The sequence below is a fragment of the Juglans microcarpa x Juglans regia genome, chromosome 1S (assembly GCF_004785595.1).
Source record: "Juglans microcarpa x Juglans regia isolate MS1-56 chromosome 1S, Jm3101_v1.0, whole genome shotgun sequence".
Classification (NCBI taxonomy): Eukaryota; Viridiplantae; Streptophyta; class Magnoliopsida; order Fagales; family Juglandaceae; genus Juglans; species Juglans microcarpa x Juglans regia.
Window position 1 is genome coordinate 29,632,771 of NC_054595.1, and position 19,225 is coordinate 29,651,995.

General features: G+C 38.8%; 4 protein-coding genes and 2 long non-coding RNA genes across 6 annotated transcripts; 2 read left to right on the forward strand and 4 right to left on the reverse strand.

Moving 5' to 3' along the window:
• Positions 1 to 1,500: 1,500 nt before the first annotated feature.
• On the forward strand, positions 1,501 to 3,169 carry LOC121245051 (transcription factor bHLH51-like). Its single transcript, XM_041143332.1, has 2 exons — positions 1,501 to 1,989; positions 2,586 to 3,169. Exons 1-2 carry the CDS (start codon positions 1,690 to 1,692, stop codon positions 3,075 to 3,077), a joined length of 792 nt encoding a protein of 263 aa, XP_040999266.1. The 5' UTR covers positions 1,501 to 1,689; the 3' UTR covers positions 3,078 to 3,169.
• A 1,246-nt stretch (positions 3,170 to 4,415) lies between these two features.
• On the forward strand, positions 4,416 to 5,607 carry LOC121247131 (transcription factor MYB73-like). The gene has a single exon (XM_041145472.1). It carries the CDS (start codon positions 4,614 to 4,616, stop codon positions 5,526 to 5,528), a length of 915 nt encoding a protein of 304 aa, XP_041001406.1. The 5' UTR covers positions 4,416 to 4,613; the 3' UTR covers positions 5,529 to 5,607.
• Positions 5,608 to 6,900: 1,293 nt separating this feature from the next.
• Positions 6,901 to 7,521, reverse strand: LOC121247134. The gene is made up of 2 exons (XR_005937218.1): positions 7,275 to 7,521; positions 6,901 to 7,140 (listed from the first exon to the last, which is right to left on the reverse strand). It is a non-coding gene; the product is annotated as an uncharacterized LOC121247134 (long non-coding RNA).
• Positions 7,522 to 9,555: 2,034 nt separating this feature from the next.
• On the reverse strand, positions 9,556 to 10,880 carry LOC121247133 (RING-H2 finger protein ATL66-like). Its single transcript, XM_041145473.1, is given in 2 exon segments — positions 9,556 to 10,366; positions 10,368 to 10,880. Coding segments are annotated over 2 exon segments (492 nt in total). The 5' UTR covers positions 10,566 to 10,880; the 3' UTR covers positions 9,556 to 10,072.
• A 4,084-nt stretch (positions 10,881 to 14,964) lies between these two features.
• LOC121247041 lies at positions 14,965 to 15,929 on the reverse strand. Its single transcript, XR_005937208.1, has 2 exons — positions 15,535 to 15,929; positions 14,965 to 15,122 (listed from the first exon to the last, which is right to left on the reverse strand). It is a non-coding gene; the product is annotated as an uncharacterized LOC121247041 (long non-coding RNA).
• Positions 15,930 to 16,809: 880 nt separating this feature from the next.
• Positions 16,810 to 18,856, reverse strand: LOC121247693 (alcohol acyltransferase 9-like). Its single transcript, XM_041146100.1, is given in 2 exon segments — positions 16,810 to 17,326; positions 17,329 to 18,856. Coding segments are annotated over 2 exon segments (1,320 nt in total). The 5' UTR covers positions 18,599 to 18,856; the 3' UTR covers positions 16,810 to 17,276.
• Between the last annotated feature and the right edge of the window lie 369 nt (positions 18,857 to 19,225).

The following is a 19,225-nucleotide window of genomic DNA, read 5'->3' on the forward strand; positions in this document are numbered from 1 at the left end:
TAACTCGACGGATTGATTTTCCATGGGATGTTTCAATGCCGTTAATTAACTCGTGGGGGCCACACTTTGGTCATGCCAAAATCAGCTCTTTGCTTAGGTTTGTTTAAACATATATCAACTAAAAATATTCCATGATCTCAGCTTGTTTATTGTGTGGTTTCTACAAGGACCCTTGTATTGTTCATGTCTTTTTGGTTCTTCTACATTGCCAACTTGTCCAACGTCAGTTATTCAAATGTTGCAGTTGAATTCATCATGCACACCTTTTGTTTGACAAAACATGTTGCAGTTGATCAATTCATCATGCATAGCTTTTGTTCTCTCTTTTTTCTTTTAGCAACTCATTGCACGCATAGATTTGACACATTTTAATCGTGGATTTTGTGTCCATACAAATCTTTCCACTTTGCTCACGCAATGATGGGACTCAAAAAGCGTGCACTCAAATATTTTCAATATTTAAAAGTATAAAAAAATAAGATATAGAATCAAATACGTCGCATAATTTTATAAGATAAAAATTTATAAAATGAGAAATAATATGTAAAAATTTTAAATGCACAAATGTACAAGCTTTTTATAAAAAAGTGAATCCCACTATAGAAAAGTGTGAAAAACTCACTCTTTCTTGATGGAATCCATATTTTTATAAAAGGCTTGTACAAAATTTATATATTTGAAACTTGTACCTAGCATTACTCTTACAAAATAGTCGGTGATTGAAAACATATTGTAATAAACTTTTAAGGTCATCTTTCTTGTGAGTTACAATGTATTGAAGCCCTACGTCTTGACGCGAGGGGAGTTGGAGTTGAGTTTCTTATATTAGAATTGAACCTCTTTTAGACAAACCAAATTGCTATCCTGGACAAATCAAATTGCTCAACCTGTATCGATCATACCTTGAGTTAGTATCGTGTTTTAAGTAATTTTTTTATATTAATTATTTCAGTAAAAAATTATTTGAAATGTATCGATAAAACTCAAATGATATTTTTCTATATATATATATATATATATACATGGAAAATATAAATCGATAGTGGGAAAACACGAGGAAAAGGAGGAGGAAAAAAAAAAAAAAAAAGTCCCGGAACAAAATTGAAGGACATGCATGTTCCACCAACCGAAACAGCTGGGAATTGTAGTGTGCGATAGTGCTAAAGTAAATCCTGGTGGGTTACAAAATTGATGGTCCTTCACAACTGCCACTGCTGGTAGGTCAATCAATGGAACCGCATATTTTGATAGGCTTCATGCATCTATACCAGTTCCGTGCTACCACTGCATTTTTCTTCTAATTTCAGCAAAGCACGGGTGTTGTTACTTTTGTCGGCCGGGTGGGTGTTTATACTGAGCTAACTCTGATCAACTACTGTTTGTAAGATTTATCAAAAAAGTTTTTCCTATTGAAATGACACGCAAAAAAAGCCAATCACGTTTTCATTTGACCAACTCATATATTAAAGTGTACTACCGATCTACTACTGGGCTCAGAAAATAATTAAATAATAATTAAATATTCAAGGGCCGGGACTGAATCGACTCACACCAATCACAATCAAGTAAGAAGAGATATCGCACATTATTGGCGCAAGAAACACTAGCTATAGAATGTCATAAAAAGCAGGCCTGGAGGTCGAGTTGAAGACATCATCAGATAAATGAGGCTAAATTTGTTTGTTGGCCATGGAGAATTGCTGTTATTCTGATGGGGCAAACTGGGTTCAGTGTCGTCATGTTGCTCTAAACGGCGAGTTTCCCTATCCAGTTCCATGGCCACTGGCCGTACCACCACCTCATGAGGTCATGTCAGCCTCTACCAGATCATTCCAATTCCATGGGTTTCCTCCCCTTGAAGGTGTTGCAGAAGATGGAGGTGGTACTGCCACTGCTTCCAAGAGCCACAGCCAAGCAGAGAAGCGGCGCAGGGACAGGATAAATACGCAACTCTCAACTCTCAGGAAACTAATTCCCAAGTCTGATAAGGTAAAAAAAAAAGAGACAACTCGCTCTCAATCATTCACTCTATGATGATCTCTCCCTGAAATTTTATTATATTACTAATAATTAGTGAACTTTCCAATTTAGGCATGGATATTTATAACATAGTACTCTTCCTCAACTTCTTGAACAATGATCAACGAGCCAAACAAATCATAGATTTATTCGATCGCTGAAATAGTACGTCTGCAATTAATAATTGTAGCATGTCATGACACATTGATCAGATCATTTAGCTTAATGATATATAGTAAGGTTAAATACAAATATGTTAATTTGTTTCTTTTAGTACTTATAAAATGTTAATTAATTGGTGACTTTGTATCTTAACGGTCGATGGCACTTCTCCATCGATCATCTGATCTGAGGCCAGAGAGGCGCCATATAAGTCGACGTAGGCGTACTGATCAGTTTTACGGAGATTCATGGGATTATCTATCATAAAATATATTTTACCATTTGCGAAGAAAAATGTTTAATTTGGTGATTCTATAAATACATAAACCCTATATATGCATAATTGCAAGCAAATTTTCAGAATCTGAAGTAAACCAATATACACATATATGTATGATATGCAGATGGACAAGGCAGCTCTATTGGGAAGTGTGATTGACCATGTGAAGGATCTTAAGCGAAGAGCAATGGAAGTCAGCAAAGCATGCTCAATTCCTACAGAAGTAGACGAGGTAACCATTGACTATGATCATGGTCAAGATGTAAACATGATCGGCAACGTTGACAAACGTGAGGAAAATATCCTCATTAGGGTTTCTTTTTGTTGCGATGATCGACCGGAGCTGTTTTCGGAGCTTATCCAAGTCCTTAAAGGTTTAAGACTGACGGTAGTCAAAGCTGATATAGCCAGTGTGGGTGGCAGAATTAAAAGCGTTTTGGTGCTTTGCACCAAGGCGCTGGAAAGTGATCAAGTGGGTGTTTGCCTCATGAGCACTTTGAAACAGTCCCTTAAACTAGTTCTAAGTAAAATTGCTTCATCATCATCTATGGCAACAAATTGTCGCATTAGAAGCAAAAGGCAGAGGTTCTTCTTGCCTTCACCTTATTCACAATAATCTTGCTGAACGAGCATTAACTTTTTGGGTCATCTTAGAGATCATGCACTACTCTATCTACTGGAACTATATATCTTTTTTCAACTTTTTCCTCATCGAGACATTCATAATTTGTCCACCCACTGTCAGAGAACAGTACGTACACTTGAAATGTTGATGGCACGCTCAAAAGGCGCATGCACGAACTATATATATATATATATATATGATCATGTGGTTTGCCTACCATATTCAGAAGTGGAGTTCATTGTAAGACCACTCTCTCTCTCTCTCTCTCAAAAAAAAAAAAAAAAAAGAAAAGGAAAAAGAGCCTCGCTTCTATGTTGGCCGATCACATCTGTCGTACGTAGGAATTAAGCAGCAGCACGATGATCTGAGTCTTGAAGCCACTACAGCACTGCTCATGACCAGTTGATGATCTATTACTCATTATAAGTTTCCTTTTTTTTTTTTTTCCCCCTTTAAGCTACTAATTATAAGAAGTCTTATCTGCAATAAGAGTGGCGGCATTATTCTTTTGATAATATAAACGATTATTATCTGGTAATTATTGTGCAAAATGTCCTATCCGAGAGAGAGAGAGAGAGAGAGACTTCCAAAGGCCGGGCCAAATTTCCTTTGTATAGGGCCTAAAACCCATTTTACGGTCTTAATTGGGCATTTCATTATCAAAGTCGAAGCCACCGTTGGGCCGAGTGAACTCAACTGTGCGATTGTGACCCTCATGTGTCGGTGCGATTCAGCCGACAATTTCCGAAACTCAACGGCAACATTCGATCGTAGAAAGCGTACAAAAATCGACATCCATCCATCTATATAAATGCGTGGTATGTTTTTTTAACATCTTTTCATATATAGGAGCCTCCACAGATCAGTACCATTATGTTATTTGCGATTGTGACATACACACTCAGTATCAATGTCTGCTTATTTTCGCACCATTAAAAGAAGAAACAACAAAACTAGGAATGCGTGCGAGTAGATAAACTGTGTTTTTTAGGCAATATAACCCAATCCATGATCTCCAAGGTTACGGCATACCGTTACAACGACACTGTTACAGTATCTCGTTGTAATTATATATTCTCTCCCACTAAAAATCCTGTGTGTTTCTCTGAATGCCTAATTGAAACGGATAGCCGTTACACGTTATGTCGCTTCCTTAATTCCTCGAACCCAATTTGCAACCCTCTTTATATTTAACTTATTTAAAAAAAAATTAAAATATAAATATATATATATATATATATATATATTAAACAAAACCTAGCTATAACTAGAAGCAGATCTAGTTTGGGAGCTGTACTCCGAGTAGTTGAATTCATGTAAACCCAAGGCTTTTATAATTCTTGAGAAAGTCCGTTATTCCAATCAGTTAGAAAAAGGGGAAGTTATAACTCCCACCATATACTCTCATTGATTCGACCACTTCAATAAAAAGAAAGAAAAACTCCAACAGGACGACCTCATGTTTTCGAATCCAAGAAATAACAGAATCCGAACTCGCATGCAACTGCAACCAGAGTTTAAGTTGTTATGTCAAGTGGCGGTTTTACGGTTCACACCAACAACCCCTCTAAGCTATCACCAAAAGTACCATTTAATAACAATTGGAACCCCACGCGAAATCCTCCCCAACCCAAACTTTATTTACAGATTCTGAATATCATGAAAATGACGAGTCTGCAGAAGATCGGTGGTGACCACCGACTAAAGGGTTCTTGGAGTCCACAAGAGGACGCCACGCTGATCAGCCTGGTGGAGAATCACGGCCCTCGCAACTGGTCCCTGATAAGCCAGGGCATTCCGGGCCGCTCCGGCAAGTCTTGCAGGTTAAGGTGGTGCAATCAGCTCAGCCCCGAGGTGCAGCACCGCCCTTTTACGCCCGCTGAAGACGCCATCATATACACGGCCCACTCCATCCACGGTAACAGGTGGGCTACCATAGCCCGCCTTTTGCCAGGACGGACGGACAACGCGATCAAGAACCACTGGAACTCCACGCTGCGACGTCGTCGTGACTCTTCGTCCGAGTCGAACTCGGGGGCGAAACGCCTCGGAGGTCCGGATGCAGCGATCTCTCCAACTGCTTCCGTGGAGTGGGACTCGGGCGTTAAAAAGCGACAGTGCTTGAGTGCACCGCCGGAACATACCAGTCCCGATGAGGAAGAGGATTTGGCGGGGCTCGAAGACACTTCCCTGACGTTGTCGTTATCGTTAACGGCAGGTAAGAAGATGAAGGAGAAAGAGGAGGAAGTGGTGAAGGTCGAAGAGGTGGCACGTATCGTAAGGAACGAGGAGGAGGAAGAGGGGACGTGTTTGGTGACGATCATGCAGAGGATGGTAGCGGCGGAGGTAAGGAGTTACATAGATCATTTACGGGCTGAGAATGGGCTTGGACCTACGTGTATTCCGGCCCAAAAGGGCCCATACGAAATTAGCAAATCCTAGTTTTCGAGTGTAGTCTAGTTCTTCTATTTTAGTCATGAAAAATGCTTAATACATATTCCATTTTAGTCATGAAAATTGCTTGATGTGGTACATCATAATTAAGCTGTTTTTAGATCTACATTATAAATCAAATCAACTTAAGTTATTTTCTATTTTTTATTTTATAATTCTTTTGTAGACCTCACTTCTCCTTAGTTTAGAGAAGTCTTTGAAACATAAAAGTAGGAAACGACAAGTTAAACGTGAAATCGATCAGAATGAATCGTTGCTTGGACATCCGCTAATTATTTCTTCATTGTTTGGTTGAGTTCTGACGAAATTGTTTCATTTGCAAGTTGGGCATTTTTTGCTGGTTTTGATTTCTTTAAAGCAGCTTAGCCGTCATGTGCTCGACGTAATTACTTCAAGCAGATCTTTTGGCTGTGCTTGTGACATCCTCAAGTAACGCATACTACATTTAGATAAATGCATGTGCAACATAACTTTTAAAACCAGCAAAAATTGGATTCCTGGAATTAGATTGATCACTCCCACCATATTTGAGAAGAAGAAACATATTCGCTCGATTTTGAAAGATCTAGAAAAGAACATCACTGGTCTACCCCGATTGGATATATGAGCTAAGTTGAGATAATTTGTGAACGAAAAGTTCGCAAAACCGAAAGGCTACGACAGAAAGAAAACCCCATCCAAGTATCATGGCAAGAAGTACTAGTCGCAATTACAGTTCTTATGAGTAAAACCAAAAGACTAAATGAATTGTTTTCTTTTTTCCTGTTCTACACCGTGCATCAGAGATTCTAAAACCCCAAATAAATATAGATCTGAGAATAAAGAGGCCCGGCTGTTGATCCATAGAAAACATTTAAATAGCAGAACATCACACCGCATTAAAACAACGTCATCTGCATTCTTCAAATTCTATTATTATATCCCCACCCCCACCCTGTATGACCCCCCGCGACCTCGGTAAACCTTTTGGATGGGAAGCAAAACACAAACACAAACTCGAAACTCAACCCGATGGAAACCCAATATTGGTATCTGTCCCAAAACGAATGGGGAAGATGGTGACTCATCAGCAATGGGCAATTAGTACAAGAAACCTCAAAATGACATGCATCAAGTTCTTAGAACCACAAGTAATCAAACTTTAAAAAGGAATAGCTTCAAAATCGCGTAAAACAGGATTCGTGGCCTCATATTCTCAGCTATTGTTTGCTCTAACTCTTTAAATAAACTCGGAACTAATGGACACTAAAGTCAAAACAGCTACCGTGCACTTTCAAACTTTGTTTAGTCCTAAGATTACCACCGACAAAGCACACTCAGTTAGAAGCATTCCCATTTGCTCAAAAATAACGATCAAATCAAATCCAACACAAATTACCGTAACCGTAGCATTAAGAAGTACCAAAATCCCATTCAACAGCACAAAACTCCAACCTTTCAGATATTAAATCCAAACGTAAAAATGGAAAACACTACCACTCTCTAATCGGAAACCGATTAGACACAAAACAACGTCGATTTATTGGTAAGAGAACTACTTGGATCTCTGCCTCATCTTTCGGCGCTTCCTCTTCAACCTCCTCATGCGCTTCTTCTTCCACTGTAAAACAAAAGAGCAAACCCCAGTACGAGATTAGGAAAATTAACAAACGTCCATTTTTAAGTTTTTAGATCGAGCAAATAGTAGGGTCCAAACAAATATCGTATGGCAATAAGACTACGATCAAATCTTACCTTGGCCCTCATGGTGATTCCGTGTCTAAGTTCCTTCTCACCCTCGCTTTCGAAACCCTAGTAGTCCGGAGTAGGCTGCGCAGAGAATGATTTGGAGGCTTTGCGAGAACTTATAGCAATTGAAGAAGAAACCCTAATGTATACATTGTATAGGCAGTGAGATTCAGGCTGAGAACATTGGGTTGAGTAGGCCCATAGATTTCCTGTACTATTGGGCTTCATAATCGACAATATATACTTGGCCCAATCTTGAGCTAGCACTTTGAGACTGTTTGGGTTCGAAACTCGACATACTCTTAGAAAAGGGCGACATAGACCACTATGATTTTTTTAAGGAAAAATATTAAGAACGCAAAAGAGTCTCACAAAAATATTTCACGAATTAAGCATTAGTATTGGACTCATCAAATAAGTCTAATTTTAAAAATTTAATAATTTTAGTTTTAAAATCTTAGCATTGGATTCACCATATGCTCAAATGTCAAGCTTTTAACTACAGTATATTTCTCTTCATCTTCAAATTTGAAGACTCACTATTCATACTCTATAACCATTATTTTATTTACTTAAATTATTGTTTTCTAATTTTGAACCATAATATATTTAAGTTGAGAAATAATAATTTAAGTATCAAATTAAATTATTAATTAACATATAGTTAGTGTAATTGTAAAATATGAAAAAAAATAAATTAAAAATATTATTATTAAAAAAATAATATTATATTATTATTTTGATGAATCCATCAGCTAATCCAATGTGAAGTTATGGATAAAAAAATTTTAGATTTATAAAAAATATATACTTTTCATCAAATTTTAAAGATAAAAATGATGAATTCAATACTAATGCTTTTAGTGCCAGTGCCAGTGTCGGGTGGGATTTTTTTTTAGAGCGCACTCTCCGCACACCTCACATATTTTTTTTATTTTTATTTTTTAATTTAGTATACGAGGTGTGTTGCAGATAGACTGATGTAAATAATTTTTTTTAATGTTTTATTTCACTTTCCCAACTCCCGAGTCCCCCCACTTTCCTTTAGTATTTTTTTTTTTATTTTTTTATTTCACTTCGTGCCCCCAGTTTCCCTCTCCCAACTTTTATTTTTCTATTCTTTTTCTCACTCCCCCTCACGCCCAATCTCCCTCCCCTCCCCCCCACTTCGCTATCCCGGAGTGAGCCGACTAGACAGAAACCCATTCGCCAGTTCCTCTGCGCCTCATTCCCGTCGAGTTGCCAACAACCCTCTACCACCGGGTAAGAGGCGGCCTTGCCCCCAACCCTTGCATAGGGAGAGAGTTAGGGGCCTCGAGTCTGCCTCCTGTGGCGAGGTGTCCTCCTCTAAATGTTGAGGGTCAGATTGGTCCCCAAATTCATTTGCCCACCGCCCACGACGACATTAGTGAGTTGTAAGAGAGAGCTTTTAGAGAGAGAGAGAGAGAGAGAGAGAGAGAGAACATAGAGAGACTACGAGGGAGTCGGGACAACGTTGTATTTAAAACAAAACATATGATAAAGCGATAAAACGACATCATTTTATTAAAACATATTTTTAATATAGATATATATTTATTTAGGTTGGGTGGACAGGAAAATTCATAGGCGGGCTTGGGCTCGGTTCGCTTGGGCCCAACCCAACTGAGCCCATCCCCCGTCTACCAAAACCGTGCGGGGCTCTGCCTGCACTAGGTGGAGGCCAGACTAGGCGCGGACGGGCTGAATGCACTTGCCCGTGGCCCACCCCTAATTAGTAGCATGTTCTTGAAGCATTCTTGTCAATATCAATTTAAGGAAACCCATCTTTATATATCCGAATGGTTGCCAGCTACTTAACGTAATCATTTATTACCTTGTGCGAGCTAGTCATGGGTGTTTGATTTTCTCAGGCTGACTACGTACACAAACCGCACGAGATCCGCACTATCTATTTCGGGGACACTTGGATCCTAAATCAGAAGGATATATGACAGATGTTTGACCATAAATAAATATTACTAATAGAACATGTCCTACTGTACTCTGTACCGAAAGCCTGAACTACTCCGAATAGTCTCTGCCGCTAGTCGGCTTCGTGTTCAGCGATATTCCCGAAGGCGTCATTCTTAAAAAGATTCGAAAAGTCGAATATTATCGACTTTAATGATTTCACTTCCACGAGAATAATATCGTCAATGCCATAAAAAAAAAAAAAAGAATAATATCGTCAATGGGATTCTCTTTCTCTTTCTTTTTTTCTTTTTTTAATATGTTTAATTAGTAATAATCGCCATAAGAACTACTCTTCCTGGAAACAAAAAATATATATATATATATCTTTAAGAAGTTAAGAACCTATCTTCAAGCCTGAATTATTCTCTATATACAAAGCTTAATTAAGAAACCGGACTTCATGACAAAATTATTTGAGGAAATGGATCGAACAGATGGCAGTCAAAAACCGACAAATTCTTCTTTCGCAGTAGCTCCCGAAACTGGCTGTGACTCGTTTTACTCCCAAACGATGACATATCAGATGACCCGAAGACCGTCTTCCTGCTTTCTTTTACTGCTTCGTTCTATCTTAAACCTGTAGTCCACAGATTTTCGAAACAAAAAAAAAAAAAAAAAAACAACTGTAGTCCACAGGAAAGTTGAAAAACCAGACAAAGTGCAACAAAGATTTGAGATGAAAAATACAATGATACAATGAACAAAAACACACACCAATCCTTGACAACGTTTTGCTAGCTCTGACTTCGAATAATAATACCACAGAGCAAACACTCCTTTTTAAGAGCTAGTTTTAAAGGCTACTTTGTTCATGGGAGGTAATTCGTTTGTGGAACGGCCGATTCAACCTGAGCGTCCACTCCGAGAGAAGCTCTACACAATGGGCAACTCGAATGACCACTCAACCACCTGTCGACGCACTCGGAATGATAACAATGTCGGCAAGGTGGCAAAACCTTAACCTTCTCGCCATCTTCGAACACACCGAGGCATATACAACACTCGGCTTGTACCATTGAGTTCGGAGCTTCCAATGACCGGAGCGGGATTATGGGAAAGCTTTTAATGGTGGACGAGTCGAGCCCCCGAGGCGCCGGCTGCGGTACTGGAGGTTGGGAAAGGGGAGGTGGCGGTACAGGTAGACCCAGCGGCGTAGAGGAAAAGGAGAGTGAAGAGGAGTAGAACGGAGAAGAGGATGACGATGAGGAAGAGGGTGCGGCCGCGGACTTCGAAGCCGCGGTCGTCGAACTCGTTGAAGTGCCATTGGAACATTGGCTGAGAGTCCTGCGATACCGAAGCCATTGCGAACCGCGGAAAGCCGAAACGGGCATGGGTTAGAAGTAGTGGAGGCGATCAAGACGTGGCGGATGAGGAAAGGCACAGCTGATTCAGTGGCCGCGGTTGCATCGTGAAGAGCTGCATGGACTGGTTGTTGGCGTGTGGGGGATGGCAGATTCACTTGATGAATAGTAAAGAGCTTTGTACGGTTGCGGATGTAGATTGTTTTTTTAGTAAAGCCAAAGACACCGAAACCTGCCAACCAGGTTACCAGTGTACGACACCTTATCAAGCGTGTGGTCTCAAACCCAACTCCCAAGGCATTTCAGCGCAATCTCGACTAATGTGTCATGTCGTGTTCCTTTAATTTTAAGGAGAAAAGAAAATTGCGGTTATAATTATATCATTCTCATTTATATCTTAAAAATATCTTTAAAATGAAAATATTGATAAAATATTTTAATTGAATTAGATTTTTATATAATTTCCTAAACTTTGAATTCTGATAATGATCCTTCCGAACTATCAAATAATTAAAATACACTTACTTTCCTCCTTAAAATATTTTTTATTCTAAAAAATATATAATATGCTTTCTAAAAATTCAATTATTAAAATCATAAATATATATTTTAAAATAATAAATTAGAGTTAGATGAAAAATGTCAGTCTTCCAGTTGGGCTTTTTTTAAAAAAAATTATTTTTAAAAAGATAATTTTTAATAATATTGTGAATATTTAAAAAAATATATGTGAAAAAAAATTTATATAAAATACTAACAGCTTCCAGCGGCGGCTGTTAGTATATAGTAGCCACCCTACGTATATATAGTACTAGTAGCAGAACGAAGCCATAAAGATAGCCTGCCGATAGGGTTGCTGTCAACAAAGCAAAACAAGATCAGATTTCTGACCAAATCATCACTATACAGTGTGGCTGGAATATGTAACTAGCATTAATATTTCGACGTCCTGGGCTTCTATAATTGGTGCAGCTAGCGTCTGTCTCTTTGTTCTGCAGGTAACAGTTTACTAAAGGAATATAATAAGTTATTCGTTTATTATTTTTCTTCTATACTACCCGTTTCAATTAATTATTTGTACAAACAAATTTGATACTCAAGAGAATATATAAATATATATATGTATATATATATATAGGCATTTCTTAATTAATAAGTACTAAAAAATAAACAGAAACCGAGTAAAAGAAAATAAATTGTGTGTCGACAGACGCCATCAATTGTGTAAATTCATCAATTATGCAGGATTACCAATAATTTTAAGGAATTTTAAATATACATCAATAGAGAGTTACTAGAAAGAGAAAAAGAAAGGAAAATAAAAAACTACAGCAAATAATATGGCTCTAATGCCATTTTCCCGACAAAATTGAAGTCTTCGACTTTCAGTTAGCCTTTTACCTGTGAAGTAAATTAGGCAAAGAACCCTGGTCTTGCAGTACTCCTTGCTTCGTCGTGTTAGCTTAAAAACGTGGCTGATTCTGCGCTTGCATGCAAATCCCACGTAAGATCAACAACCTTTTATTATTTCTTTTGAGTGCCCGGCCTAGCAGCTAGTAATGATCTTGATCTTACCAACCCCTTCCATCAAGACTCAAGAGTAGTACTAGACATCAGTCTCTCTTCATTATACACCCCACACCTAACATGTATTTTTTTTTTCCTCAAAATGAACGGTTTGAAGACACCAGTCATTTCATTCGAATTTCAATCCCTTCGATTTTTATCCCTACGTCGCCCCTCCTCTACCTAGCACACCTCCTCGCCGTCGCCCTTCCCTCTACCCAGCGCCACGTCATCGTCTCTCCTCCCTCTGCCTGGCGATGCCACTCACTACCATTCCCTCTGCCAAGCTCCTCCCTCCCAATGTAATATCTCTCTCTCTCTCTCTCTCTCTCTCTCTGTTTTCGTTTGTTTTTCTCGTGCAAAAACTATTTTTGCCATGCATTTGTGCTTGTGCTGTGTTGTGTTGTGTTGTGGAGAGGTAGATCGGGGATTTCGACGTCTGTTCAATTTTCAGGCATTTTGATCTGCAAGCTCTCTCTCTCTCTCTCTCTCTCTCTTCCTTCTTGGGCATTTCGGTAGGCTTTGTTTTATGGTCTGAATATCCAGTTGTTAGTGAAAGGGAAATTCCATTTCGTAAATGAAGCATGCAGAAAAATCCAATTTATGGAATGATGAGAATCGATCACAAAAAATAGCGAAAGAAGGGAGGGTGAGCTAGGATGAAGCACGGAGAGGGGAAGAATGAAGGGGAATTGCTGATTCGAATTTCAAAAAGGAGGGGGAGCACAGAAGAAAGGGAAAGGGGGAAATTGTGATTTGCCGCTTCCCCCGGGGGGGGGGGACCGGTTCACTTTTTAGTGAACCTGGTTTGTCACCCAAGGTGTGGGGGTGTACATTTACTAAACCGGTTGATGAGCAGCATTTTTCTTCTATTAATTATTTTACTCTCATAACTCTTTTTGGATGAACTTATCATAACTAGTACCGATGTATACAGTGAATTAATAATTTATCAAATAAAATAAAAACCCTAGCTAGCTCAATTTAATTCGCAATTGCTTGCAATGTTATACAACCAAACACATTAACGTTGGAAATTAATTACCAAACAAAATCCCTTAGTAAAGTCACAACTTAATTAGACCCAATAAAATTACTGAGCATGCAAATGGTGTGGAAATTAGCTTTTCGTGATATGAAATGCATCATTGGACAGTGGTACTGAAAGGCATATGTAACATGCTCAGCACCACCCTAAGAAAAATCTATGAAAGGATACATATATAACTGAAACTACAACATATTTCATTTATTATGACAGATGAAACTATTAAGAAAAAATAAGAAAATCGTCACAAAACTTTTTGGTGACAACCGCATCACAGAAGTATTTTGTGACGATTTACTATACGACCATCACTATTTTTTTTTCCCGGACTGTTGGAAATCTGCTAGGAGATGCAACGTTCGAACGTGAAGAGATTTTGTGACAGTCAAGTTCTGTTGCAGAAAATACATTCAAACGTATCAAATAACGTTCGAACGTTTACCCGACTGATTAGCATTCAAACGATAAATACCTAACGTTCGATATTTTTCATTCGCATGTTTGACTTTTAGGTTCGAACTTACACACGTTCGAACGTTTGTGATGTGACGTTTAAATTTTTGATGCAAAATAAAAATAAAAGATTATTCTGTCGGCTAGTTAAATAACAGAAGCTAGAGATTGACATTGAAAAAATTCACAAACAGTGATAAACTCTGATATTAAGGTTTTACTATAAAAAAAAAAAATAATCCCTTCTAAAGCCCACAAGCTGGGCTTAAATAGCTAATGGAAAATGACAAATCCATAATTAATGCCAAGCAAAAGAATACAAATAAGATAATTATGACTAAGATCTAGTTTAAGAATCTGGAATAAAATCGTTACAAAAGATAAATATCACCATAAAAGGAAATTAATAAAAAATGAAAGAATTAACTAAAATTGACACTTCGGAGGTAAAAAATGCCTGATTTTGGAGTTGAAAAGGAGCTCATTAGGCGAAGTGTGGTGATTACGACGTGCGCACTAAAAAAAGCTTTTCATATTGGGTCATGTGAGTGATTCTGATACCTGTAGTCAAAATTATAGTTAAAATACATAAGCTTTTTCAAGAAACAATTAACAACAAGGCTGGTCGTACATCATAAATACAACAATGTAATCATGGCTACCACTACCAGCATCTAGGCTGGTGTAGATCATCATCTTGATTTGAGAGGTGCAATTGCAAAGGTTGCGCTTGTAATGGAGGTGGAGGAGTAGTTGAGGGAATAGAAAAATAATTTAGTGTATGTGTTTAAACTTGACTTTATTGATCTTATAGCCATGATACCTAGGACAAAAATAGGAGCATTTTATGGGTTTTGTACATATACAAAAGTAAAGAACAGCAGATGGATAAGAAATTAAAATACTAAAAACATACGTCCAAAATCCAAGTAAAAATAGAGTACTATCCACACAAAATCCCAGGAAAAACATAGCACTATCCACCCAATTAAAATCAATTCACTAGTCATACAAATTGCACCAAGTTATTCTATCTTCAACCAACTTTGGAATCTCTTTGAATAGTAAAAATAGAAAGTGGTGAGTTCATTATGTGATGCTCAATACCATCACCAATCGTAAGTGAATAGAAATTTTTTTATGCTCCATAGAAGCTCAATACTCATCAACTCAGTAACAACAAATGGATAAGAAATTGTTTATTACTGCAAACATAAGCCCAAAATCCAAGCAAAAACAAAGCACTATCCACCCAACTAAAATCAATTGAATAATGCTAGCCTTTTAGTTCAAACTTTTATTATAGAAATATAAAAGAAAAAAGAACATGAAGTAGGAATAAACTCTTTTATAAGTGCACTCAATAGTGACAGTTTTGCAATGAAAATAGCAGCCATAACAATTATCAAGAAATGGCAGGTTCGTGCTTCAAAACTAGCAGGCCCTAACGATCTCTTCAGACATTGTCCCCATCCCTTGCAAAGTTGTTCACTTTAAAGATACAATCAAAGCAATCAAACAAGTGCACAAAGAAACTATAGAGATTTAAACCTTAAAATAAAAATAAACAAAGAAAAAGTTTTAATATGGTAGCAGCATCACCGAGATCACCATAAGCCCAAAATAAAAGCAAAAACAGAGCATTATAAGCCCAAAATTCAAGCAAACACAGAGCACTATCCACCCAAAATCCTAGCAAAAGCATACCATGATCCACCCAATACACATCAACTTAGTAACAACAAATGAATAAGAAATTTAATAACTGCAAACATAAGCTCAAAATTCAAGCAAAAATATTATGTATTGGCAATTTGTATGACTAAAAGTATGTCACTAAAAGCTACAAATATGAAGTCGGTGAGTCCAGGCAATAGAAGTACTAATACACAGAGACAACTACCTAGAAACTATCGGTAAGTCCAGCCAAGCTCAATACACAGATACAAGGTCACGGCTACCTACTAGAGATGAAGCTTTTTTTTTTCAAAAGCCCTTATAACTTTTACCTTTTGCTGGAGTGACTCGTGAGGGTGGGATGGAGTGATACGGAGGCTCCGAATTGCCTCAAATCGTGGTGAGTATGAAATATTGTGTGGAGTCGACAATGGAAGTCTGAAAATACTGAGGATGAAAAACTCGCCGGAGATGTGGTCGATAATGGTGGCCAGTGCTGTGAGTTATGGGGGGGGTGGGGTTCAAATGCACATGCAGAACCAAGTTGAACACAAGAATCGTGTTTTCTTTTATTTTTTGTCTTCATGTGACAACATGGCATGGGCCACGTCAAGTGGTTAATTAGAGAAGGCATCTTCAGGCGATAGCATTATTCTAAAATCATTTGAAGTTGTTATCATATACTGGGCGGGTGTGTGGCGGCCAGCTAGCCAGTCAACCAGTGCCTTGTAACTCACAAAGGTAGCCAGGCATGACGTACAGGTTGGAGAGTATTTGTCAAAACATTAATATATGCTAATTAAGATATATATATCATATGATCATGATTAGCCATTAGGTAATTGCTATGAAGCACGAACCAAGGTCGATCTGTGATTCTGTCATGCATATAAAAAGTAAAAGCCAACTCAAAATAACGATCGAGGAAGAAAAAGATCCATAATTAAGTACTTAATTGTGTCGCCCAAAGAAAGAAAAAACTAAAAAAGATGGTCATTCATGTACTTTGTGGGCACATGCAGCAAGCTTGCTGTGACCCGACCACATATATAGCACATGATTTCCATATCTATAGCTAGCACATTGAATTAACCAAAAAGAGAGAAAGGCCTGACCTTGTTATGATATGTTTGGGGTGTGAGATGAGATACAAAATTCTCATCTTATCTCATCATTACAATTTTCTTAAACTTCTACACAAAATATAATAAATAATTTAATTTTTTCAAATCCCAAAATAATAATAATATTTTAAACTTTTATCTAAAACCAAAAATTCTCATCTCACACCCACGATCACATCAAGTCAGAGTACAAGAAGTTCACCATGCCTGGCATGCCATTTCTGTTAACATAGTTTTAGTTTCTTTTATACTTGCACTTGTCTAGCCTTGGCGAGCTGTAATTAGTTTGGATTTTACTTACTTTTATCAGAGTCTGGTAATAGAAAGAGTTATAAAAAAGATTACGTGCGTCATTGTTCCATATATATATATATATATATAAAGATATGATGGCTTGTGATTCAATGAATGCATACTGGCTCAGAACTATAGATCTTTGTGGTTCGATCCAATAGTAATGGGCCTTAAAATAGATCAGCACAAAATAATGTGTGGATTTATTCAGCTCGATATGGGCTCTGCCGATGGCCCCAACAAAAAAAAAAAAAAAACTATCCCCCTGTCTTGCAAGTATATTGTACATATATTCAGGACCTTAGGCATATTTGGGCCATGATTACCCAGATCAGTGTTGTTCCCACTTCCCAGGTAGCCCGTAGCACTACTCATCTAACATTATCTTCTCGAGAGAAAAAAATATGGAAAAAATTACATGTATGCAATGCAATGGAACTGGTACTTCAACGAGTCGACCAGACTTGGGAATCAGTTATTTATTTATCTATTTATTTATTAGTCAAAGTAATCCCAAAAGTCAATGCATAAAATAACAATCCAGTAGTCCTCACGAGTATGGACTCCTGACCAAATGAATGTACTTGTCGACGGCACTCGTGGGACTGCTACCATCACCTTCACAAGGTCCCTCTGATCAACGACAGGCAAAATCAGGCAATACCTATCACAACAAATGGGTCCTACGTGATTTGGCCTTCCCATCCCAAAGTCAACCTTGTCTAACCCTAGCCTTGACCATTGTGACACAATGAGTACGCCTACCGAGTCAGGACTTGCCATAGACTCAGTCACCGATTCCGCCACACTTCTTACGTACTCGGTGTCCACTCGATCTTTGGCGTTTTTAACCAACGCTGAAGCGTAGCCTAAACCCTTCTCAACCAGATCTTTAACGCTGGTTTGCGCACAACCTAGCACAAACGCGTTGCCGTAGTATCCACTGGGTAGACTCGGCTTGACTCTATCACGAAAGTTGACGCTGAACAGGATCTTCAAAATTTGGTTTGAAGGTAAGTTCAGTGCTCTCGCCCAGCTCCTCCAGACGTGCGCTGAAAGAACCTCGAATGAAGTGTAGGATGACTCCGTGGGTCGACTCGAGGAAGTTATAGCGAGATTCTTGAGCTCGTTGAGAGACCTTTCATTGAAGGTGATTGAAGTGGGTGCAAGCCTTTCGTTGGAGAAGCGAGTCAGGAACCCACAGAGGTCAGGGGCACGGTTGAACTCGTGGTGAGTCATCGAGTTATCGCATGGAGGCCTTACGAGTAGTGGGTCGAGAAGGTGGCGTTCCCAGACAGGCATAGGTTTTAGTTCGGCAAGTCCGCGTTTCCCAGAAGCCAACTCAGCGAGCGAGTTGAGAAACTCGGCACTTCCAATTCCATCGCAGAGACAATGATTGATTCCAACACCCAACGCCGCTGCTCCGTCCTTCAGCCACGTCAGCTGGACAACAAGAGGTGGAGCCCCTTTGAGAACATCCGCTACATGGAGGGACAATAGCTTCCTCTGCTGGTTGACATACTTTGGAGCTCTTTCAAAGTCGATAATTGTGTGTCTATCAGAGATGGCCTCGATGAATAACGCACCCTGGGCTCGGCACACCACCTCGAGGCTCGAACCATCGCGCTTAGCCCTGACTCTTCCGGCTAAAGGATAGTATGGCACCAAGGCTTTTGCTAGCGCAGCCTTAAGACGAGCCGTGGTCACAACATGGTCCAATCCAGGGCCAGCCCTGTAGACCAATAAATACTCGATGGTGAAGCGAAGGAAGAGCTGGGAATCAATAGATGAGAGCGTAAGGACACAAGCTGGAGTTGGCTCACACGGGGTAACGATGGCGGCCTCTTTGACATGCACAGAGATGCTTCCCATTTGGTGGTTTAGTTTGATGCTGAAACTCTGCGGGTTTGTTTGGAGCCTTCTCCGAAGTGAGCTAATATTTGTGTACGTGTGTGTGTGCGCGGATGGATTTGGGGTCTCTTATTAAGGCAAGCATTTTCTTCCCAAGCAAACACAGGACAATAAAAAAAAGGGGAAGTCGCGCAATCAACCAAATATAATTGTGAAAGACGGAAGACCCCATGTTTATCTTTTCTTTGTCTAACTGTGAAAGATTTGAGCCAAGATTCTCCGAGCATTGCTTTATGGAAACAATGAATATCAAAACAAAATATTAACAGCTTGGCAATGCTTTCTGTCTGTTCGGGGAGTGATAGACATCACTTTCTCTCTCTAAAATTTCTCTCTCTCAATCTCTCTAACAAGTGTCTATCTTTAACTTCCAATTTGCGTGGTGCTCTTCGTGCGTAATATTTTTGTAAGAAGTTGATGGACGTGCTCACTGATGCCTGTCTGCTTCATGATGATCTGTTCATGGCCATGGTATCTTTTGCAAAAAGAGTGATAAATTAAACACAGGTGATGAGAACATGCATTTTGGTGAGGGGTTAGTGACTCGGAGGCAATTAATTCTGGATTATTTTATGCAATCTTGATTTT